Here is a 25982-nt window from a genome sequence, read left to right as displayed (position 1 = left end):
TTCGCGTACATCAGAAATATATTATTTGGTTTTTCTCATTGTGATGGATGATTAAGGGCATTTGGGCTTTGTTTTCCCCCATTTATATTTCTGTGAAACAGGAAGCAATGGCTGGATAATTTCATGAACGTAATTACCCTGGAGTACTCAAAATTATGAATATGAGTGGGAATATACTTCAGAGTTATTTTACTCATAATAATTTCTAGGGGTGTCCTTAATTGTGGCCAATGTGTATAAGAGAAAAACATTTATTTCATAAGTCTTATTATCCAAAGAAAGTGATTTATTTTTTATTTTTATAAAAGATCAAAAGGATTAACAATGCAGATAAATTTTCACAGCCTTCTTTATCATATTTACCAAGGGTGCCTTTATATTTGGGCAAGACTATATATATATATATATATATATATATATATATATATATATATATATATATATATATATATATATATAGACACACACACATTGTTAAAGGCCAGGCTTTAAATACGAAACTCTATTCTATACAATATTTAACAGGAACTCCTGCTCTTTATTCAGGGGTCCTTGAATGTAACATAAATAAAACTCTAAAAGTTGCATAGCCTCAAATACATTTTAAACTACAGAAGAAACTTTTGAAAGTTAGTAGTAATTACTTCACCTCGTCAGGCTCTCCATATGTGATCATTTTCCTTTCAAAAACCATACTTGAGGCTGTAATTCAATTCAATTCAATTCAAGTTTATTTGTGTAGCGCTTTTTACAGTACAAATCGTTACAAAGCAACTTTACAGAAAATTACGTTTCTACAATATTTAGTAGTAGCTTATAAGTGGTGACTGTCAGTTTGTGTGCGTATGACAGGATTTTTCAGAAAAAGTTAATACAAGACGTAGTCAGCCAGACGATGAACACTATTAACAGCAATTATTATATGATGCAGTCACACTTGTAGCAATGTTTGTTAGTTCTGTTGTTAGATTCAAGGTTAGCATCATCTGAGGTCCTCTGAGGGTCAGCATCATATCTTCTCAGGTGTTCTGGATCCAGACTGGAGCTTGTGTAAATCCTTGTTACCACAGGATGTGAATCCCGTGGCAAAACATTAGCATAGCTGCTGTTCCAACAAAGTAAAACTAATTAGTTTAACCCAAGCTAAAGAATAAGAATGCGCATTTGATCAGATACAACTGCAGTCACAATTTAAGAGATGCATTATTCGAATGCTTGGCCAAAGAGATACAAACAGAGAGAGTGTGTCTGAACCCCGAACATTATCAGGAAGGCTATTCCAGAGCGTTTTTGAGACCTTAGGGAGCGAGATGGGTTGTAACGTGGTATATGGCTAGTTAGGTACGCAGGAGCTAAACCCTTTAGGGCCTTATAGGTAAGTAATGATAATTTGTAACTGACATGGAACTTGGGGTAATATAATCATATTTTCTTGACCCGGTAAGGACTCTATCTGGTGCATTTTGGACTACCTGTAGCTTATTTATTGAGGAAGCAGGACAACCACCTAGAAGTGCATTACAATAGTCCAGAGGTCATGAATGCATGAACTAGCTTGTCTGCATTTGAAACAGGTAATATGTTTCGTAGCTTGGCAATGTTTCTAAGATGGAAGAATGCAGTTTTTGTAACATGGGAAATATGATTTTCAAAATACAAGTTGCTGTCTAATATAACACCCAGATTTTTGACTGTAGAAGAAGTAGCAGTGCATCCGTATAGTTGCAAATTGTAATTTACAAGATTCTGTGTACTGTTTTTTTGGTCCAATAATTAATATCTCTGTCTTATCCGAATTTAATAAGAGAAAATTATTGGTTATCCAATCTTTTAAATTTTTAACACACTCTGTTAGTTTAGATAATTTAGAAGTTTAATCTGGTCTCGTTGAGATATATAGCTGAGTATCATTAGAATAACAGTGGAAACTAATCCCAGATTTTCTAATAATATTACCAAGGGGCAACATGTATATTGAAAATAGAAGGGGACCTAGGATGGATCCTTGTGGCACTCCATATTTTACTGGTGATAAATGAGATGACTCCCCATTTAAATAAACAAAATGGTAGCGATCAGACAGGTAGGATCTAAACCATCTTAGAGCCTGCACTTGAATACCTGTATAGGTTTGTAATTGATCTATGAGTATGTCATGATCTATGGTGTAAATTCACACAAAAAAGCCAATAAAGGTGCAAGATCTGGCTGAACATGTATGTGCTGGAAAAATATACTGTTGTGAAGTTTTGACTTGGCTATGAATATTAAATTAGAATGTTATTAAATGTTTGCAATCAATGTCAGTATGTTTTTATACAGTCTATGAACTTAATGTCATAAACTGTGTGTTTAATATTCATGAGTTAAGCCTTCGCAATAGTTGGGACTAACAATTAAACTATCTGAAACGTTCTAATGTTATGAGCGCTTTATAAAAACCAAGATTGTATGGTAATTTGTTAATCGATTTTATTTAAAAAAAATATTATTTTGATTTACGTATTCATAATAAATCAATTGTATGTGCAAATATAATGATACAAACATGGCAGCGTACATATGCACAAGATATTGTATAAATACATTTAAAGACTCTATTAGATTTATTCAGCGATGGTATCGAGTTAAAACAAAATGGGTAAGTAATGAGGTTGCATTCATTTTCAAAATAAAAGCAAAGTGTAAGTAATAGATTACATAATGTGTTGTTCCTCTGTATTCCATTAGGCAGCAACAAGGCCAAGTTTTCTGCCACTGAAAACCACTCTGCACAACTTTGACACAAGCTACAGTATACTATTAAAGGAACTTTGTCCCTCTATTCAAGTTGCCATGCTGTGTTAGCATGGCATGACTTCAGCACCCAATGTAATAATAGATTTAGAATCTCAGGGATAGAAAGACTTCATCAGTATTGACTGTTCTAGAACTGAAGTCCATCAATCTTCACAGGACTCCACAACCTCACACAGAGATTCAACAGGGTTGGAACCCGATATAAAATATCTTTTTTCCCCCAAGGACTGGAGACATAACTAGATTTGAACCAGCTAGGTGAGGATTTCTAAAAAATTGTCCTAAGTTGATTATGTTCTATCATGTTGACTTTGACCTAACAGCAGTAGCATATTGGGATATCATCTTCTGGATGCTGCCTCAGTGCTACCTGTTCTATAGTGCTGGATGTCCAGCAAGGACACACAAATGCTGGATCTATGTGCAGCTCCAGGAGGGAAGACTCTTGCTCTCCTGCAGACACATTCAGTCAGTATGTAAACTGCCATATTGCCAACACTCAAAGAATCTTAATGGAAGAGATGCAGTTTTTTTCTTTATCTGTGGGCGAACGACCTGCCAGGTTCCCGAAAAATGTGTGGAAAAGAATGGCCTGTTTTGTGAAGTAAAAGAGAATGATATGTTATACTAAGAAAACAAATGTTAGGATTTGACCACTGGCACGGCACCAACATACCTAAACTCACTAGTTCAGTCTTATGTGCCCTCCAGAAGTTTGCGCTCTGCAAGTGAATGACATCTTGTGGTACCATCCCAAAGAGGTTTTCCTGGACTGTGCTCAGCTGGTGGAATGACCTCCCGATCTCAATTCGTCTTCGTCTTTACTCATTTACAAAAAACTTAATCAACTAATACTAGCACTTACATTTTCTTTTCTTTTCTTTTCTTTTCTTTTCTTTTCTTTTCTATCATGTTCATAAGAAAAAAAAAGAAGAAAAAAAAAATAGAGCCAGCACTACAACAATAGCTGTGTCCGAAACCTCTCCCTGTCCCATATTGTGCATTATATCAGGTATTAGACATTTTGTAGTGGTGTCCAGATTCTGAGTGAACAATATTCCCTACATTCGTTCACTCTTTTATACACACAGTGCACTCTGATTTCGACTGGACAAGAACAAGAGATACATCTTTCTTATTTCTGCTTTAGCGTTAGTTAGTTTTTACCTTCTTATTAATCATTACTTATTAAAAACATAAGTGAAATAGAGACAATATTACATTGCTGAATTTTACAAATGAAATGAAATTTTATGGATAATGTATAATATAGTTGTATAGTGTTTAGTTTGTATAAGTGTTTATTTCCCTCCTTTCTGATATAGTGAACTCAACTGCATTACAATATAGGGGTTAGTGAACGAGTGAGCGTTTTCAGTCACAGCATGTACACTACTTCTGTTGTAAACAATGTTACAAAAGATTTATATTTCAAATAAATGCCTTTTTAAAAAGAAGACATTTCTTTTGAAAGCATAACTGTTTTCAATATTGATAATAATAAGAAATGTTTCTTGAGCACCAAATAAACATATTAGAATGATTTCTGAAGGATCTTGTGACACTGAAGACTGGAGCAATAACTCGGAAATTCAGCTTTGTCACCACATGAAGTAGCCTAATTATTTTTGTAAATTGTAAATCTTATTTTAAATATGTTTTAAAAACGTATATTTTCATCAAATAAATGCACCCTTGTTGAGACTATTTGCATAAACAGTATAAAGTTGTGTTGAACCCAAATGTTATATTGCAGTGCAAAAATATCTAACATCTGCTATTTGTATGGTTACAGCAGTGATCCTCAAATCTGGCTCGCGAGATCCACTTCCCTGCGAAGTTTAGCTCTAACCCTACACGCATGAGTTTGCTAATCAGTGTCTTCAAGATCATTAGAAAATCACAGGCAGGTGTGTTTAATTGGAGTCGGAGCTAAACTCTGCAGGAAACTGGATCTCGCGAGCCAGATTTGAGGATCACTGGGTTACAGCATGCATCTCTGCCAAGCATATGACAGCAGCACAAATCTGGGTATTGTGGCAATACCTTCAGTTCATTTCCATCTTTTTACAGGTGCTTGTAAATGTTTTCTGCACCACTGACAGACACTTCATTGGTGAAAGAGAACAATAATTTTAGCTCCATGACCAAAGACAGACTTCCCCTCTTGCAAACACAGCTGTGTCTATAAGTATTTTTTTAAATGGTGCAAAATACCCATCAAGCATCTTAAAAGAAAAGTTCGCCCCCAAAAAATGAAAATTTGCTGACAATTTTCTCATCCTTAGGCCATTCCAAAAACAAATCCATCAAAATGCTGATTACAGCTAAAATAGTCCATAATACTGCTTTCTCCAGTGAATCTCTTCTGAAACAGGATATACTGTATATAATGGGATATATCAGTGGGTTTTGGTGTAAAAGGACAGCAGGGAAAGGATTTTGTCACAGAAATAAATATAATTAGGGATTATGGAGTCATATTTTGGTAAGAAGCGACAGTTTAAGGTTAAAAATACAAATAATCAGTTTTGGGTGACCTTTAATAATTCTCAATTTCTGTTACTCATTCATTGGGCAGTTTTTTCATAATTTGTTCAATGTTTTTTGTAATAGCATACTGTATGTACATGTGTCCATGAAGACTGACTGAGAACTGACATCTAATCAATCTGATGTTTTGTATTCTGTCCAGGGCTGGAATCCAGGCCACACGGCAGGGTGGACACGTAGTGTACTCTACTCGTTCCCTGTCCCAGCTGCAGAATGAATGTGTGGTGCAACAGGCCTTAAGTCTCACTCCGCAGGAGCTGGGAATCACGAGTGCAGGTTCAGGACCTCAGATGGTTTGTGCAACGCTTTTCTGACACTTTCCACTTTGCGCCACAATTTAGTGAGGGGAGTTGGTTTTACCACACCTGTGTGCCAACTTTGGACCAATGTATGTGTGTAAATTACAATGATTGAACTATATGGACATTCAGATATTATTATCTGATTCTGACCTTATCACACGTTTGTGCTTCAGTAGTGCCCCCCTAGTGACCAGACATGGAACTTTTTCCAGCTATAAGACTGGCAACCCACCTTGGAACAATTTACTGTCATAAATGAAATAGTGAAAAATCATTAGCATTTTTTTGTAAATTGTTATTGGATGATCAGATTTATTAAAATATGTCGCGAAAAGACCAAAACAGTTTCCATTTAACTCTGCCCTCCTGTGTAGAACATTGAAAAGCTAAAGCCAACATTCATGCTATGATGACAAGTCAACTACTTAACTTGGAACTTAAAGCAATTTTGAAAATGGTTTTGAAAACTGGGAAACATATTCCCAGGTTTGGCCAGTAGGGGGCTTCCACGAACCATTATAGAACTGACTATTAGTTGTTAAAAGTATACTGACACTGTCTTTAAGTATGATTCAAACACCACTGTATCTTCCTGTCATGGAGAGGGCTAAAACATGACACTCATCTTTTTACAATTATCTTGAATGTTATATTTATTTATATTAACGGAGCAGCTTATTTGTCTGAATAATTAACAGAAATGACCATGAACTTCACTGTCCTTAAACTTTTTTTTTTAACATTATTTTTTGAGTAATTATTATTTTTATTTTTTATGTAGTCTCTCAATTAATATGAGGCCTAAAAGCTGAATACTTAATAATAATAGAATTTTCTTTACAACAGTCTCACGTAGAAGGAAACTATGGAATCTGGTTGAAATTTCATGTATCAGCTGCCCACAAACCGACTGGAAAATTTGAGTTTATCCCTATACACAGGCATTTTGATTGAATATGGTGTTCACAATAACTTATTCATTATAAGGATAAAGAGTATCCATGAGCAAGCAAAGCAACGCTCTTATGAATGCTGTATGGGCTGATGTGTCTGCAGCACTTGTACACCTAATGTTTGTCATTTAGATTTGGCATCGGAGGAGTGTTTTGTTTTCTGCTAGAATATAAAAGGTTCAATTTTCCCCGGTTGTCCATGAACCTTGCGCCTATTCCAGGCAATGTAGCATGAAAATGTGTGCTCATTTTAAGAAGAGGGGCTGACGAGAACCATCGACTCCCTGCTATCATTAAGCTGCTCGGAAACTGTTCCATTGCTGCCAGAGTCGAGATTGGCCGAGCAGTCGTTTATTCGCCGGCTTTTTGTTGAACATTAAGGACGCAAGAGGATACTAAAATGGGATGCTTTCCTCTCGTTTTCCCCTTCGCCTTTTATTCCACAGATGAGTGCAGATAATTTTCTGTGCGATTGTGAGTGATTACTGTATTACCGCGGTAATATAGGGTTATTTGGGAATGCAAAGAGAATTAATGACACATAAAAACTATTTTTGCATCGACTGCCTCTCTCGGCCGGGATATTTCTCCATGCCTGCATCTTGTGATTACCTAAACGTATTGTAAATATGTGTTTCCTATGGGCTTTTACATAAATTTAAATTTTTTAACACTCAGGAGACAGAGGGACCATTAAGAACAAGTTATTTTCATCTATACGTTTTATTCATTATTGACTTTGACACTGCTGAGAATGCTGGCATCTGATCATTTGGCGAGCACCTTGCCATTAATGTAAATCGGATGTAGATCTTTGTAATGACAGAAACATGTTGGGAATATCGTCTGGACGCTGAGGCCTCATAATGATGGAATCTCAGATGTCAGTAGGTGGGTGAAAGTCATAACAGCTTCCCCTGGAAAAGGCAAACATGAGTGTTTTGTTTGGGAGTGGGAGGGGAGGACTATTGATGATTCAATCACACAACCCACTGTTCTTGTTGGAACTTTTACAAAGTTTATTTCAAAATTTCAGGGCCCTTCCAAATGGTCATTCTCACTCCTTTGATTTCATCATTTGTATCTAAGATTTGTTCAAATGTCCACAAGCTGTAACATCGTATTCACATAAAAGGTAACACCTGACCTTAGGCACTACAGTGATAAGATATCCGATTGTTGTAAGTGGTGTGAAGCTCTGGCCTGAGGCGTATCCTACTGCTAGGATGTCTGTGGTTCGAGCTGCATATCTGAAGCATGAGGCCTCAGCACTCACTCTTCAGACTGTGAATCCAGGGGGGACTGGCATCAGGGACTTTTTATGATAGGACAGTCAACTTGGGGGCCAGATGTTGATTCCAAATGTCTGTTCAGTGTAATGATTTATTTATATTTAATTTCATTAAATTAAATTATAGATATTTCATAATTTAAATTGTAATCCAGGAATCAAATTCTTGCTGAACAGTGAATTCTTAATTAAACATTTTTGCTTTTTTAATTTGCAATTGAATCAGCAATTTATTTAAGACACACAAATGTCCTGTGAAGTCAGTATCTATCACTTGCATAATGCTGCAGACATTAGTTTGTATTATATGCATATGCAATACACTTCAAATCAAAAGTTTGGAATTGTTTTTTAAGTAATATTATTACAAACATTTTTTTTATGAATTTATGAAGTCTTTGTAATGAAGTCCTACAATTTAATGTCACTCTGTATTTGGATTTATTTTAAAATGTTATTTATTTCTGTGAGGGTACAGTTGAATTTCAGCAGTAATTGCTCCAGTCTCCAGTGTCACATGTTCCTTCAGGCATCAGTTTGACATTCTGATTTTGTGCCCAAGAAATGTACGTAAGCATATTAGAATGATTTCTGATGGGTCGTGTAACACTGGAGACTGTAATTACTGCTGAAATTCAACTGTACCCTCACAGAAATAAATAACATTTTAAAATAAATCCATATAAAGAGTTACATTAAATTGTAGGACTTCATTACAAAGACTTCATAAATTCATAAAAAAATGTTTGTAATAATATTACTTAAAAAACAATTCCAAACTTTTGATTTGAAGTGTATTGCATATGCATATATTGTAATTGTAGCCTTGGCTAGCATAAGACTTTGTTCAAAAACATTTAAATTAATTGTCCGTCATTATTGATTTGATGCAGCATTCAGATAATCACAGTTAAATCATTCTGCTGAAGCAGCTTTCTACAAACTGTCCCATGATGCTTTACCACAAAATTACCACATCATAAATCTTCCCGTTTAATCTACCATTAAGAAAATAAATCCTCACAGGCAATGGCCATTTCAATAGATTTATTATTATTATTATGATTATTATTATTATTTGTATTATTTGTATTATTGTCTTTGCTTAAGTCTTGCACAGTAGTGGAATGTCTTGCCTAACTCTCAAGTGTCCAGTGAAGACTTGAGATATAACTCATCCATATGACTGTGTCCTGCTTTCAAAGAGTATTGAGCTTCTCTCTGCATGCCCACAATGCGACTCTCCATGTCATGGCATTGATGTGTAATTACGTGTGACTGAAACAGTGCCTTGGTGACAGGTTCTTGAGTGCTGCGGTTGGCTTGGGTGAGCTCTCCCCCCCAGCAAAGGGGTTTTCTTTGCCCTTAAGAGGATTAAGTGGGGTTGTGATAACTGAGGGATAAAAATAAGAGAATTGAATCAGAAAAGAGAGCTGGGACCCAAGAGGGTGACCTGTAGTTCAAACACCTGTTGTCATCGTCACATCATTAGTGCTTTCTCAGTCACGCTGCTACTTTTCTCTCTCTCTTAAATAAGTTAATGTAAGATATTAAATCACATTAATTTATGTTCAGGTTTAACAGCCGTCTTGGTTTCTAGGAGTTCTTTGATGTGTATCTGAGCAATGTGCTGTTAGAGAGATTTACCTCAGCTGACAGCTTGGAGAGTATGTGGCAAAATTGCAGTGCCAGCAGGCTGAAAGAATGTTGGGAAAAGGATTAGGATCATATTCCGGCAGTGCCTGTCACTTCCTCAATGGGCTGGGGTTCCTTGTGATAGCAGCTTTAATCTCCATGCAGCTAAAACCAAAAAAGAGAGCATGAGGGGAGAAAAGTTCTGATTGAATGGTACACTGTGATTTTTGTGCTAGCCATACTTGATGTCCATTTTGTGCTTGTGGATATCTGTAATTGACTGTCTGACAGTGACACGTGATTAAACACTAAGGAGAATTTAGAAACTGCTTAATTGAATTAGGATGCTGCGGCAATAACTATTTGTTTTGGTACAATACCATTTAAAACTCTCCGGTTGTGTTGGGGTAAGTTTGACCAGCATTTGATTTCAAAATGCTTAAAAAAAATAAAAAATAAATATTAATTTGTGGCTATTTCTCATTTAGGGTAATGACTGTTCATGCAAAGTGTAGAAACGTATGTGTGTTTTGGAACGGCTGTATACATTTTAACTTTTTTGTTGGGGTCAGCACAAATTAATTACACAACCTAATTTAATTTTCATGCAGTTTGCTAATGATCAACATTTTAAAAAGACAAAGAGATCAAATAAATGAGAACGTATTAAATCAGACTCGTCTTCTGAATAAATCAAGGAACATGTACTGTTTTCTGTTTTCACATGAATCTTTAAAATTTCAAAGCATCTATAATTTACTTTTTTATTTTTCAAAGCGTTGATTTTTGGCAAATTGTATAGAAGCCAATTGTGGTCTATTTCATACGTTGTCTCATTTCATGAGTCAGTAAATAGTAATTGACCTTGTTTTCACATAATCTGCATCAAACCCTTGGATCCTGTTTGTATTTGCATGTCTTAAGGTGGCCAGTCTTGAAACTAGATAATATTGATGCTACTGACTTGCTTGAACATTGTACTTGACAGGTTAATTGCTGGGTTGCATAGTGTTTTTTGTTGTTGTTGATGTTTTTTTTTTTTTTTTTTTTTTTTTATAATGAAGCATTCTGCAGTCCCTAGTGTGTTTTGATCTACTCAAAAGGTTGAATGTTAGAATGCATTACAATCAGCTGTATTCAAATATGGCATAAAGCACTTTAAAATGCAGCCCCATCAAAGACACTGAGGACATGGGTGCAGTGGCATCAAGCCTCTGGTAAAATGCACATAGAGGGGAGACCTTTATGTGAGCAAAGGGCTTATGTATTTTGACAAACCACACTGTTTATTATATAATAGTAGCATAATCACGGCCCCAGGGTGTCATTCTTCAGCAATAATGGCCTGCTTTTTCATCTGGGATGGCTTATGTCCCCACAACGATTTTATTTTCTAAGATTACCTTGTTTTCTTGTCCTCCTCACTCTTTTTTCCTTGTTTTTATTTTTATTGTTTTTTTTCTGTTTTCCTCCCTCCCTGATTTTATTTTCACCCTGTTTCTCAGCTACTTCGTAAACCCCTAATTCTAACTTACTTTACATTTAGTAAAAAAAATAAATAAATAAAAAGTAAAAAATTGAAATGTGAAATTGTTTAAAAACATGCATTTTAAAAAATTCATTTTGCATAATGACAGTCTAATTTGGATTTATTTAATGGGGCATGTTGACGGTAAACAAGAGAAAATAAAAATATGGTTTATATTTATAAAGATGTCCAAGCAATGTTTTATTGATGTTTTATTTGAAAATTCTACAATTGACAGGGAAATATTTGTATACTTCTGGAACACTCTCCACCAATATAGGCTACAAATTCACCACTTTGTGTGATGTTGTGAGTGGCTCTATATTGATGTTCACAGTGACAATGAAAGAGTTACAAAGATAACCAGACTTTACAGGTATAGGTTAAATAATATGGGGGTGATGCAGGCGGGCTGTGTGGCCCACCTACTACAATCTTACAAAGGAACAGCTAGCAGAATCATCCACGGGGTTAAATTCTTATCAATCTAAAACATAGAACTTTTACATTTGCCTTACCAGTAAACATTTATAGATAGACTTTGTATTATACATATTAAAATACTTTACAAACACAATGAGAGCTCAGCACTGAGAGGACAAAAAAAAAAAAAAAATAGCTGAAAGGGGGGAAAAGCTGCCATACATGGAAGTGCTTTGCTTTCCATTTAAGAATCTCTCTTGTACTGGACTATCCAGCATTTGACTCACTATTCAGGATTGTTTTCAGTTGTATCATTTATATGCACTTAAGTGCACTACTTTATGTTAGAGTATTAATATGGCAATCTCCAATGATATGCATGGTCTATAATTGCATTTCTCCCACTGCCTGAGGCTACATGTAATTAAAAGCTTTGCGTATGTAGTCAATGAAATAATTTCCTCATTACCCAACCATCCTAAATGTACTGTGGTTTAATCCCGAACATTAACCAGGTTAGGTTTAATTAATCTATTTAGTTGTGCAAGATTTACATTTACAAGTTGTGTGATGTGTATTTGGGAACCACGATCATTTAAAAGAAAGTTACTTTCAGTTTCTGGTTTATAGTGCATAAAACTGGCTGAGATCTTCTCCAAAAAAGTGCTTATATCAAACATCTCCGCCCATCCAAAACATATAAATAACACTAAACCTAATCCAGCACCTCCCCGTCTTTTTATGCAAAGCTGAAAAAAATGTATATCATAATGAATTAAATGAGAGCTTTACCATTTTATTGTGTATTTAAGCTTCAAAACAACAAGCCCTCTAAATAAGATTTTTAGTCTCAAGCTCATTTTAAGAAAAGAAAAAAAAAAAAGTTTCCCATACAATTCAGAGGGTTTGCCCTAATTTTAGAAGTCTTGGTGGCATGTTAGTAGTTGTAGAGAGATTTCCCCTTGCTCAGGTAGTTTTCAGTCTCCTGCTCAGTTGGGCAGCGTGTCCAGGCCCAGTGATGCCGCGTGCTGCTTCGCCCGCAACCGTAGGTTCTCAATGCTGGTGGTCTTGCTGTTGTGACTAGGAAGGCCTCCAGAGGCCTGAAGCAGAGGGCTATTCCAAACCTGTTGCGCGTGGTGAGATAGAGACTGATAGTAGGACTGACAGGGGAGGGAGCCCAGGGGCGCTGGCATGTTGACATTCATGCCCAGGTATGGTATAGACGGTGGCGTCGCCATGTCAAAAGATGGATAATGAACCAGGTTGTTGGTAGCTGCCATGTGCTGGCGAAACTGCTCCTGCAGACGGAAAAGGCTGAGCGGAGACGAGGAGTATGAGTGACTCTGAGAGATCCCGCCGGTCACCTCACTAGAGGAAGATGAGATAGCCGGGGAGCCAAGAGGAGAATCTAAGGACACAAACATGGTTTTCAAGATTTAGATCAAAATGCTTCTTAGTAATTTGCCACCCTCAAAATATCATTCTGGTATTTCATGAATCCTTTCACATTCTAAAAATAAAGGCTCCAAAGGGGTTTTATTAGAAGCGAATCCATAAGAAGCATTTTTGGTTCCCCAAAGAACCTATCAGTGAATAGTTGTTAGAGGAAACATTTTATTCTTGGTGTGAAGAGCATTTTATTCAAGAACCTTTTTTTCAATCTAAGGAACATTTTGTGCAGTGGAAAGGTTGCATGAATGTTAAAAGTTCTTGATGGAAGCATCAATGCCAAAGAGGAACCTTTATTTTTAAGAATGAGGACAATGAAACTGGAAGAGCAATAAATAGTAAATACGTACCTGGTTTGGGGCTGAGACGTTTGAAAAGAGGAGAAATGTTTCCAGGTGCTGGTTCTTTCTCAACTTTCAGATCTTCTCTGTGCTGCTTTATCTCGTCTTCCTTGTCGGTTGCGTTGTCCTCTGTGGCAGACTCGCTGCCTGACTGCTCTGCTGATGTCACATTAAGCTCAACGCTGAGTTCTGATCCCAGTGTGTGAGGAGCTGCCTCTGCTTCCATGGATGAGGAAGAAGAGGATGATGAAGGTGGCTGGTTTTCAAGATTTATGCTGGAAGAGGCATCATCCTTATCGTTTGTTGCTAGGGGTCCATCTGTCAAGACATCTTTCTGCTTCTGCAGTTGCTCCTTTTGGAGGCTTCGCTGCTTCTTACGAAATTTTGCACGACGGTTCTTGAACCAAACCTGATGAAAAGACAAGGTATAAACACATACTAAATAAACATATTTGTAGAAAATAAAAACCTTCAAAGATGGATTTTTCCCCCTTACCTGTACGCGTGCCTCAGGTAGGTTGGTGCACATGGCCAGGCGCTCCCGCATCACAACATCAGGATAGTGCGTTTTCTGAAAGGTCTTCTCCAACGCCTCCAGTTGCTGGGCCGTGAAAGCGGTGCGACTGCGGCGTTGTTTGCGATGTTGAGAGCCGTACCGAGCCTCAAGTATGATATCTTGAAATGTACAGCCGTTGGAAGAGAAAAGACACGGCATATTTAATTCAGTGTTGCCTACTATCACAATTATTCTGTGTGTTAAAGGGAAAGAGAGAAAAAACGAAAACGAGAACGCACTTACCAGCCAGTCTCTCCGCGAGGGTGAGCGCGTGAACGGACGGCCGATAGTCAGGCGCGTGCTGCGCCTGTTGCGCCGCTTGTTGATGCAGGTTGTACATTGCGCTCAGGGAGTTCATGGCGTGGAGAGAGTAGCCGTTCACTCCGTAGTGTTGCATGATTCAAATATATCTGCAAAAATAATGAGCTATAATGAGTTTAAACATTGAGCTTTTTCCATGTGTTAAACCACATTTTACATACATTCTAGGGTAATCACAAAAGTTAGATTGACAGTTAAAGTCAAAGTTAAAAGTCAGACTAGATGCTTTCTAACTAAAGTGGCGTTCGTGTGAGGAGGTAACTAGCCGCAATATATTTTTCAATGTATACGATAAATGGACAAAATGTAGCCTACTGTCATTATAATTAATTTCGGAAACATAGGCCTCTTAGTTTAAATATTATGGTTTATAAACTATTAAAAACAATGGTGCCATTGCAATAGAAGAACCGTTTTGTTTAAATGGTTCCATATAGAACCTTATAATCTGAAGAAGCTTTCTGTTTCACAAAAGGCTTTTTGTGGCGAAAGAAGGTTCTTCAGATTATAAAAAGGTAGGAATGAGATGGTTCTTTAAAGAACCTTTGACTCAATGGTTCTTTGTGGAACCAAAATGATTCTTCTATGGCATCACTTTGAAAAACCTTTTAAGCAACTTTATTTTTAAGAGTGTATGCCTATTTAAGAAATAAATGAATAATTATTTTACACTTTTGTGCTATAAGTGCCAAGGCAGTGCTATAAAATTAAAGACAGAGATTTCCTTTAAACGCGTAGTTATATGTAATAAATCAATATAGACTGTCAATTTATAGCTAGAGTTTCATATAGTTCTTTTAAAAATCCGCTATTATAAGCGGAACTCTGTTCATTATTATCCAATTATTGTTTTGTCCAATCCATTAATCATACACAAGGAATTAATTGGTGCAATTATGACTTGTTTACCTAATGAGCTCCGACTTATGCTTACTAAATTAGATATAGTAAGCATAGATAGACAGAGCCAAATTACCGTAGCAAATCTTTTAAAAACAGTTGTCAGTGAAAAATTGATTGATTTTTGTGAGATCTATTTTAAGCAATCAAGGAATGTTTCGATACCCACTGCATTATGCCAGTTCTGTCATCGAAATTTAATTTCACTCATGGTTTCATTCATATGCTAGGCCTGCTTACAGAACTTGGAAACGTAATATTTACAATTTAGCTGATTGCACGGGATGCTATTAATTAAAAAATATATATACATATCCATGAGGTTTAATGTCGTGCTTCTCCAGTCATTTTTCACAGCCGGTTTAAGATTTCATAGATAAAAATGAAAGGCTCCAGGACACGATTAGATGTATAGAGGTGGTTGACAGGCACGAATATCTCCGAGGCTAATGCACTGCGCATTATTAAGAGAGAAAGTATGCTTCCGCCCATGGCGGGTGGCCAGGGACTTGTAACAGCCTCGAGTTTTATACTAAACTGCATTTCCAACCAGCACTTAAATTACTCGTTACTTACTTAAATTAAATTCGTTTGTAGCCTACATGAAATTAATAAACGAAATGTCTAAAACATGCATCATTCATCTAAATCAAATTGCATTTAAATATCTATTACAATTTGAAGTTATGGGCTAATTTTCGAGCAGTACTGTAGCAATAATGATGATAACAATAATCATTATTATTATATATTTATATGTAGTTATTTTATAGCCTAATAATAATTCTGACATTCTTTGGAAAACATTATGTAGCCTATTTCGCATTGTGACGACTTGCGTACGTTTGCCTATATTTGTTTCATGACTAATTTAAGTTCAAAAATAATTTCCGTAAAGCTTAATGGTAGCCGACATTATTTAGATCATCCAGTTATTGTTCATATTTTAGCCTAATAATTAAATAACTAGTAGATTATGTGACCTATTTTGTAGTTGCTTTTTGTTTGTTGTTATTATTTCTACATTTATATAGGATAATATTTTTTGCGTCAAGTAAAGCTAGGCTAAAAGTTTATTTATTTATTTATTTATTTATTTATTTATTTATTTATTTATTTATTTATTTACATTAAATGATCTTATGCAGTTTTTTAACCGGCGATCAAATACAGAAATTAGGGGAGGAAGTTTGTTTGGAGGGCTTGTGTTTGTATAGCCCCTTTCACACTGCCATTCCGGCAAATACAGCGGTAAAGTGTTCCTGTAATTGTTCCCTGGTCGCTAGATTTGGCACTTTCACACTGCCAGTGATGACCCGGTATATGTGCGTGCTTTCACACACAACCCTTGAAGATCCCGTAACGACACGTGACATCAGCGCGTGACGTGTAATGTATGAGTCGACAAAGCTTGGCACGTTATACTTTAACTGAAGCAAGCAAACGATCTCTGCGTCAGCGCGGAAAGTGAGGAACTAACTGATCTCTGCTTCATTACAGTTTGCACATATGTTTTCGTCGCGAATGTTGATCTTCCTTCAAAACAGCCGGTAAAAAAGTCGCGCGATGACGCGCGTCATCACTTCGATACCGAATTAGATCTGGCTTTTGTTCACACAGCGCTCGTTCCGGATCGATTACCGCAATGTTACTATGTCCCCGACCCGGGTTCGATTCGGTAATCAATTCCGGGACGTGGTTGCTTTCACACAGAAGGCGACCAGGCAATGTTACGGGAATATTGCGGGTTCGACGTGCAGTGTGAAAGGGGCTTATGTGTGCTATATTTATCTGTTATAGGCCACCGAAACACTTGTACCCTCCTTAGAGTGGAAGCTTCTGAATGACACTGGGAGTGCCCGTTCCCGGACTAGGCCTATTAAGTCAGCGCACCGTCTGAATGTGATCAAAGGACAATAGGGAATAGTTTAATTCGCTTGGACAGAAGGTGCTTTGCTAAACATTTACTTTTCTCCCCCAAGTATTTGAATTGAATGGGGTCCGTTTCTCTCCCTCCCTTCTCTCGCGGCCCCCTATCCCATCGCCCGGGGCCACGTTTTGGCTATGATGTATGGCTTCTCTGCGGGTAAAATATGCATGTTGATCCCCATTTGGGTCCCCGTCTAATGGAAGTGCAAATAGGTTTCGACTGTGTAGACCTCCATTTATCATCACCGCTGACACGGACGTACAGTGAGATTACATGTGTGTGCATGGCTTCAAGAAATGCTCACGTGTGTATTCCCAGCAATATGTGTCTAAAGAGATGTGTTACAGACCTATCAACTTACGTATTCTACTTTCATTCATCGTCATTCCATTCAAATGCATATGGATGTTATAGCTTACAAAAAAATACTACTAATAAGTTATAAACAAAGAATACACACTTAAAAAAAATAGTAGGCCTAATAAAAACTGAAAACAACTGTCCAGCGATCAAATGCTGGTTTAGTAGGATACGATCAGATATGGCAATAATAATAGGCCTAACAATTATAATGTATGATTTATCATTCATGTTTGTGAAATATTTGTTTTCGAACTTTGCTAAACGTCAAAATTTTGCCACATGCCAACTAATTTAGCATAAAGGGCGGCTTATTATAATACTGTGTCTCGCTGCTATTGTAGTCTGTTCGTCTGCCCGTTACTGCTGCAGGCAGTGTGACACTACTACATGCTTCGATTATTAAAACCTCATTATGCAAATTGGCATTTCAAGTGCAACTTTTTATCCGACTAAATTATAAAGAAATGTTAGTGTTAAAACCCCATTTGACCCGGGGACACTATTTATCATGTCTCATATGACACATATTTAAAGTGTCACTCATATATTTGAACCCCTCATTGTCCAAGGCCCCCCACATTTATGTTAAAAGTGAGGTTTATCTTATACAATTTGGGCTATCTCTAAGTTGGCCTATCTCTAGTTGAAATGTAATAGTTTTAACCCACTTTTAAGGCGCTAATTTAAATTTTGCATTTTAAGCTGAAGGCACCCTGGCACACGCTTAACATAAACTATTGAGTTTTGTTATTTCTTCGTCACACTTAAGTTTAAGTAATATTTTTTTTAGTAATGGAGTTTTTTCCCCTCCTCTGGAATACAATTTTGTATCTCAGGAAAAAAAAATCATTTTGAAATAAAAAAAAAATATGTCTATAAGAAGAGTAAAGAAAAAAAACCTGCAAGCATAATTTATTTATTATTATTCAAGCTAAAATACATTTTAGATAGGCTGTTACTAAACTTACACATTTAAATCTTTCATTGGTTTATCACTATTTTTTTACGCAAACAATTGCATAAAAAAAATCGTTTCTTACCTCAGTCTTGTCCTTCATCCAGTGTTTTATACTGTCGCTTGAAATTGTGTTGCTCGTAGCCCGGAGTATTTCCCAGATGTCCTTATAGCGTTTCTCAAAGTCTAAGAGCCATTCAAATGTATCCGCTAAGTATCAGTCGACTCCAAATCGTTCCCTTGCGCGCTCTTCTCAGAACATTGAGTCCATCTATTGACACGCGCTTTGAGGTGGGATTTTAAAGAGCTCCGCGTTACATCAAGGAAGCTTGCTACTGGTCCTTAAAGCTGTCAATCAAAGCTCGACGATATTTTTTGGCAGCATGTGGACTCGGAGCCAATTGACCCTTTAGCCTACTTGAAGTCTTAAATCACGGACTTGAGTGCACTAATGTTTACTAACACACACTTTTGCTTTTGAACAACAATAGCCTTATGTTATGTGAGAATAAACATAAAATGCTGGCATCAGTATAAAAAGATTAGTTAGCCCTATGCATATTTGATTAGTAACGTAGGCCTACATTTTTTTATGCATTTTAGGTAAGATCTTTTTTTTTTTTAAAAGCATCAAAGCATTAATCTGATCATTGAACTAATTTTACATGGATTCATGTATGGATTCTATTGTTTGCTTGATTTTGGGATTTATAGTTTGTTTAAGTCATGCAATAACCACAGTTTTTATTTATTTATTTATTTATTTATTTATTTTACTAGGAATAACAGCAGATTTGTAGAAACGTACAGGTTTTGCTAAAATTAGTATGGAATAAATGCCAAATATGAATATTTTGCTTTCTTACATTGATCTCATGCGTTGACTTTACTTCGTGGCAATATTTCTATAGAGGTCACGATCGCAAGACTTTTTTTTTAGACAAACGAATATCTCATGCGTTGGTTTTGTTTGCTTTTCGGCTTTGTCATGCCACTGCAGGAGAGACTGGAGGGACTTTAGAGATCTCTAATAGATGCCAGGCTACTGCCTTCACAATCTTTCCCGGCCGTGAAGGATTTGGGTGAGGATAAGGGGAGACAAGACGATATTTCAGCCTCCAAAAAACCTCTGTCTTGAAATGACTGCCGGTAAGAGGATTAAAACAATAATGCCCTTCTCTTCTTGAAGGGTTAGAAAATATTTCTTCTCCCGGAGAAAAACCGTTTAGATTGGAATTAAGGGCAGCGCAAAGTGGCCTTTTAATGTAAAGCTTGCATAATTTGTTAAAAATGTTGGAAGAAAGCGGACCAGGGTGAAAATCCCTAACTGCATTTTATCTCTAACCATAGTTATTATCATCTGGAATTTGAAACGAGTGAAAATTTAGTGAAACTCACCTCACATTTTTATTAAAATATTGTCGTTTAAAAATTATATTGGTGTTATCGACTGTAAAATAAGTTTTTGTATGATAAACTGGCCCTGTACTGTTTTTATGCTAAACATATAATGTACAGCCCAAATTAAGTGTTTTTGTGTAAGTTAGTCTGTATTATAACATTAATACAGTACTAATCTATTAATGTAGAATAATGATGAATTTCAAACTATTATAGACTGTCGGAGCAGATAAAATATACAAATATTTCCCCGTTGTTCTCTTTTTATGTTATAATTTCCAAATATTTTAACTACGCAACAAAAGTCATCGAGAACTATTTGATGTATAAAAAAAAATAAAAAAATAAAAAAAATGTGTAGGCCTAATATTTGTATAAAATATATAGTTATAGATTATATAATATATAGTTATAGAAAACACATATATTAACATATATTAAATGTATTGTACAGATTTGCTTGACTATTTCAAGTGAAAGCTTTTATTTATTTATTTTATTTTATTTTTTTCTGCCAATGTCAAAGACGAATATATATATATATATATATATATATATATATATATATATATATATATATATATATATATATATATATATATATATATAATTATAGACGTATTACCTTTATGGAACCAAACATGTCCTTTTAAATTATTTCTCCCCACTTGGTTTTTTTATGGGCTGAGAAAGAAAGAGGATTAACTTGTGAACCGATGGAAATAAGAACTTTAACGGGAGGTAAATCTGGGCAATGTCCCTTTGTGAGGAGCGTTTCTAAAGCAATTAAAGTGAGAAAGAATTCCTCTCAGCGCCTCTTCCTTAAATCTGCTTAAACGAGGACTTCTGTCCAGCACATCTGAGGGCTTTAAATGCCTTCCCTTTAAAGTCCTAGAGAGAGAACCCCACCTTTAGTTCTGCAAAAGCAGCCCTCAGTCCAGTTTTGCTCGCAATATTTGAGATTGCCCCCCCCCCCCCCTTTGCTGTATCCGTGTGGTTATCACGTTTCCTTTAAGATATCAGATGCTAGTTATATTACTTTAGCAATTTATAACAGTGCAACAACAGCATTGCAATGTGTCCCCGCGATAGCCTACTAATGATGATTTATTCGGAATCTATCAATGAATTTATTAATAAACCAAAAACTCTCAAAATAATTTTATTTAGAGCGAATCCCGCTGTCCTTTATAAAACGTGGGATGATATCTTAAAAACGAGTCAATCATGTCGCTGGAATTTATTTACACCTATACATTTCACATTCACTCTTATAGCTTTACCAGAAAAAAAAAAAAAAAAACACACAGCGCGAGATGGTTGTTATTAGCTAATTAATAGACCTAATGATGTTTCTGCAACTTAATGAATACATTACGTCTGCAATCCAAAAAGCTGTAGACTCTTAGGCTCCATCCAAGGGTATTTCAGCATCTGTTCTTCCCAGAGCAATTAATCATTTTGATGTAGGCTATGGTTTAAAATCGACTGCTTCCAGGAGACCTTTTTTGACAAGAATAACAAAGCAATTTGCCAGGAGACATCTCTTAGACACGTTATTAGCAGCACCTTCATCTTAAACCGATTTTGTATTTTTTTATTTTGCTTTTTATTAGATACCCATATTAAAGGGGGCAGTGCTACTTTTTAATTTATTTTGATTTCTACATACAGCTCCACTTATACCTGTGAAAATCGCATAATTTGTGACATGATCCATGGGATCTTCTTAACAAATCCCCATGCTAAAAGATTTTGACCTGTCAGCTCTGTCAGAAGCCATGCCCCTCTATTCTCTCTGGTTCTCCTTCTCTTTACTGTCTTCAGTCTCTCTTCCTCCTTGCATCTCTCTCATTCTCTCTCTCTCTCTCTCTCTCTCTCTCTCTCTCTCTCTCTCTCTCTCTCTCTCTCTCTCTCTCTCTCTCTCTCTATGGATCCCCAGCACAAGGGGCACCATTGTTTAGTCCTAATCCAGAAGTAACACAGCTACATGGAGAGATAAAAGGCCCATCAAGACCACAACTTTATGGGGGCAAATCTCTACATAATCCCTAGCTTAATCTAAACAGTCCCTCTCTTCTAATCTACCTTCACCACAAAAAAATAAAAAGAAAATGAAAAAACAAGAGGCACTAAAAAAATCCCAGAGTTGAACTGTGAATTAAGAACCAGTAGTAATTTTTCTAAATAAACTAACAGCTTCTGACAAGCTTCTGCTACTGAAATACAGTAAGTAAAAATGAAGCCTATGGACATTTGAGATAGACGGATGAATAACTAAAGGTAAAAATATGTTTTTACATACAGACAGTTTAATTTATTCTATAGAGACGTTTATTCTAAAAAGATTAGTTTTTTATCTTATTGGTGTAAGTCTGTCAATCAATAACATTTTAATGATAACTGTCAAGTCCTCATTAAAAACTTAATTCTGCAAAATGGAGTTCAAATGTCATTTTATTACTAAATGCCTCAATACTTATATGACAATTTATTATGTATTATTATTTGTAATATAATTATATAATTTAATAAAATATAATTTAATTTAAATAAAAAAAATGTCCACTTTGTTGTGTTAACACGTTTTATAATAGGGTGCTTTAATTATTACAATAGACTGGAATCAGATGAGATCATTATTTTCAGTTTGTGTGCTGTTGGTTATAATTGGGTAAATAAGGGGATAAAGTGATGGCTGCTCTTCCTCTTTAGAGCTTTGATGACTATTGAGTGAAAGAAGCAGCTTCTAATACAACATCTGCATGATGTATTGGCATCTAATTTTATAATGTCTACATTCAGGGATATTTATATATCTCTGTGGAGAAGCTAGAAGACACATTTTTCTGTTTGTTTGTTTGTTTCATAGTGGCTTTTAAAAGCAGATTTTGCCTCAGAACATTATCCTAATAGTTTTAGCTAATTGACAGAAGTATGAGCATTTTAAGGCACCCAGTCAGTTGATTATATTGATGAGTTGACATTTAGATTTTTCAGCGTGCAGTATGCTGTAGTGTGGGTTCGGTGTTATTCACAGATCACCACGTATAATTAGTTGATCAGCCCCTGCTGCTAAAAGGGATTGGTGCACACTCATAATTCAAGAAAAATCATTTTTCAGATAAAAGGATGGTTCAAAAGTTGCAAATCTGCCCCTGACGACAATACGCATCCTGTTAACTCCGTGCCCCTGAGTATAGATTCCTCTCCATTGCACGACTACAACATCTGTCTTTACTTTGGTAAATCCCTTTGTAACAGCTCTTGGCTTTGTACTATCAGTCAGTAATCTGGCTCTCAACACTCTATGCGTATTGAAGCACTTTGGCGAAGTGAGTTAAAACATGACCAAGGATTCGAAAAAAGCGAAACTCCCTGCTTCTGACTGAAATTTTTATCATCCTCTCAATGAGTAGCTTTAAGAGGATACCTGAGAAGAACTGTTGGCACCTCAACCATAAGTACCCACAGTGGATCTGTGCTTGGCGGTCTTATCCTTTAAGTAATGAAATAGTCTCATAACCTGTTTCGTGAGTCTTTGCTGTTGTAGATGATGAGAAGCGCTCGAGCCGGCAGGAGGAGTCCGATGACTCTCAGATGCCTGTTGTCCACAATATCAGTTTTAACGTGTCTCTGGTCGAGCGAGTAAACAGTGACTATGAGCTGTTTCCATCATCAGCATGTTACATTACATAGCACACAGATTTCATTGTCTGTGAAATAGCTAGCTAACTGCTGGACCTTGGCTAAGTGCTTCAAAAATGCAGTTCTCTTTGATGAGCTCTTCACAGGGGTCCCAATTTAGACGTTGTGGCAGCATCTCCCTTTGGCACCCACACCTTAACGGAGCTAATACTCTTTTAATAGCGTAAACAGAGAGAACAATTGACTCATTAGAGAGTCAACTAGGCAAATCCATCACAATCTATTGAAAATCCTGGAGAGGGTGGCTCAAGCATTAGAAGCACCTGGAAAGCCCAGATTTGAGTCTTCTGATAACATGTAATACTTCCTCTTTTCCGTTCATTCCCAGTGCGTAGTCTGAACCACCTCCATACAGGATTACCTGGCCCCACTTTAAAATGTTTTTTTATTTATTTATTATTTTTTTTTTTTTTGCAGTATGGCTGCCTGATGCTTAGCCTATCACAATAAGTATAAATCCTCTTTTTCTGTGGGAGTTATAGGAATGAGCATAAGGGATTGTGTTATTGTTGACCCATAATCTGGTTTTAACTCCTTGTTTCACAAATAGCCCTTTTAAAAAGCTTTTCCAATGCTCTTGGCATTGTTAACGCTCCAGGTCTGCATTTCCCTTACATCTTGTTTCAGAGCATTATTTGACTTGTATTTTAAATGTCTGCCACTTAAACCAGAATCCCTGCATTCAACTCTATTGCACTGAGATGTGAAATAATAATAACTGCATGCATAAGAACATTTCCTTATTTACACTGGCATGCATGTCACCTGTGCAAACTCTACCATATCTGACATCTAGCACTGTGAGAAATCATATTTAAGCTAATTTAATACAAAATTGCATTATTTATTTATTTAATTATTATTATTATTATTATTATTATTATTATTATTATTATTATTATTATTATTATTATTATTATTAGCCGTGTGCTGGGGATTCATCTTTTCCTTTGAGGCCCATTGACTCCAGCCAGAGCTATTTAGCAGTAATCAAGATGTCTCTTTCAATGAGAGTCATGCTATAGAAAACCTCTCATCTCTTTCTTATTAAGCTAATTTGCAGAGACGATTGGAAAAGGTAATATTGGCCAAAAAGACTCCACATTAGAGGGTTCAAATGGGCTAAAGAGGAATGATCAATGCTCATATAAGGGAATTAAAACATTTATTTCTAGGCTAATTGTTGATTTCACCCCTGACCTTGCTTAATTTCGCAATCAAGTGTTGTTTTTGTGATTGTGGGCATTTGATGCATTTTGGCCATTTTTAAGTCTGCTTACACTTTATTTTATGGTTATGTTTGTTGAAGTGTAATTACACAGTATTGAGTAATATTAAATATGTACTTTCTATGGTTAAAGTTAGGGTTAGTTGCTTGTAATTGCTTGCATATTTTATTGTTATTACTATAGTAAGTACATAAATATGTCACCTTGAAATAAAGTGTTATCTTTAGTCATTTAAAACTCTTGTAGCTTCACAAACTGTAACAGATGTGGAGTGGCATGTGCTACTGGCACTGTAACCAATAGTCAATGAACGTTGGTGATCAGTCATCGGGGAACTGGCACAGCTGTGCCTTCAGCCCCATCCACACCAGTGCACTAGGCACTGATCCAGAGTCTGATTGGTGGAGATCACTGTGTCTAAGGAACCTCCTCAGTCTGCATCTGTCCCTGAGGCCGGATTCTTATTTATTCTCCCTGTGATGGTAAACAGAGTCTTGCTGGGCCCAACTGCCCGTGTAAAAAGGTGAATGTGGGCTTGTCCATCCCAGTGGGGTGGGAATGAAGTGACAGTCCCCCTGAGTTTCTGGGAGCTTGTCAAGGCCTTGTTAGCTCCTCCACCTCTCCACTGCCTCCTGCTCCTCTTCCCTGGTAATCCTCCAACACTCTTCCCCAGAAGGGAGGACACGTAAGGACAGAGGGAAGGCCAGAATTAATGGACATGTTTGTTTACCTATTTGTCCTTGACATGATCAATTGATCAGGAGGCTAATTCACTGCCTCCGTGGGATCATTACATTTCCATTTAAATTGCAAATGGAGTTCTCCCCAATCTCCCCAGACCTCCACCTCTATTTATGTACTCGCATACACACTTCTGTATGTTTTTTCCCGTTACTGCCTCTATTGCTGTTTAATGAAGAGGGACGTTTTTAAAAATAAAGGTTCCAAAGGGGAGTTTTCAAAGAAATACTACGGAAAAACAATACAGTTTTTCCCAAATAACCTTTCTGTGAACATTTATTAAAAACTAAAAAATTTCCACTAAAGAACCTTTTGTTCAGTAGAAAGTTTCCATGGATGTTCTTCATGGAACCATGTCAATAAAGAACCTTTATTTTTTAAAAGTGTAGCTTGAAAAATGTGGGCCAGTTGATTGAAATGTCCAATTTGCCTTTACTATTTCTTAAGAATTATGAAGAGCTTTCCACCCACAATGATTAGAACACTTTGGTACTGTACTCAAAATCACAAACCTCAAAAGATATCTTTTGTGTGTGTGTGTGTGTGTGTGCGTGTATGGGCATAATGTATTGTCATCTCTCTTTTTTCATTTAACAAAACATCC

At 36.3% G+C, this 25982-nt stretch overlaps 1 protein-coding gene and 1 pseudogene across 1 annotated transcript; one reads left to right on the top strand and one right to left on the bottom strand.

Moving 5' to 3' along the window:
- Positions 1-2548: 2548 nt before the first annotated feature.
- LOC127939713 (5-methylcytosine rRNA methyltransferase NSUN4-like) lies at positions 2549-6141 on the top strand (annotated as a pseudogene).
- A 5165-nt stretch (positions 6142-11306) lies between these two features.
- LOC128026513 (diencephalon/mesencephalon homeobox protein 1-A-like) lies at positions 11307-18539 on the bottom strand. The gene is made up of 5 exons (XM_052613756.1): positions 18385-18539; positions 14074-14240; positions 13771-13949; positions 13284-13683; positions 11307-12892 (listed from the first exon to the last, which is right to left on the bottom strand). Exons 2-5 carry the CDS (start codon positions 14225-14227, stop codon positions 12474-12476), a joined length of 1152 nt encoding a protein of 383 aa, XP_052469716.1. The 5' UTR covers positions 14228-14240; positions 18385-18539; the 3' UTR covers positions 11307-12473.
- Positions 18540-25982: the final 7443 nt, after the last annotated feature.

This window comes from Carassius gibelio, chromosome A2, assembly GCF_023724105.1.
Source record: "Carassius gibelio isolate Cgi1373 ecotype wild population from Czech Republic chromosome A2, carGib1.2-hapl.c, whole genome shotgun sequence".
Lineage (NCBI taxonomy): Eukaryota > Metazoa > Chordata > Actinopteri > Cypriniformes > Cyprinidae > Carassius > Carassius gibelio.
Note: the sequence above shows the minus strand (reverse complement) of the source record. Positions and strands in the feature narration are given on the sequence as shown.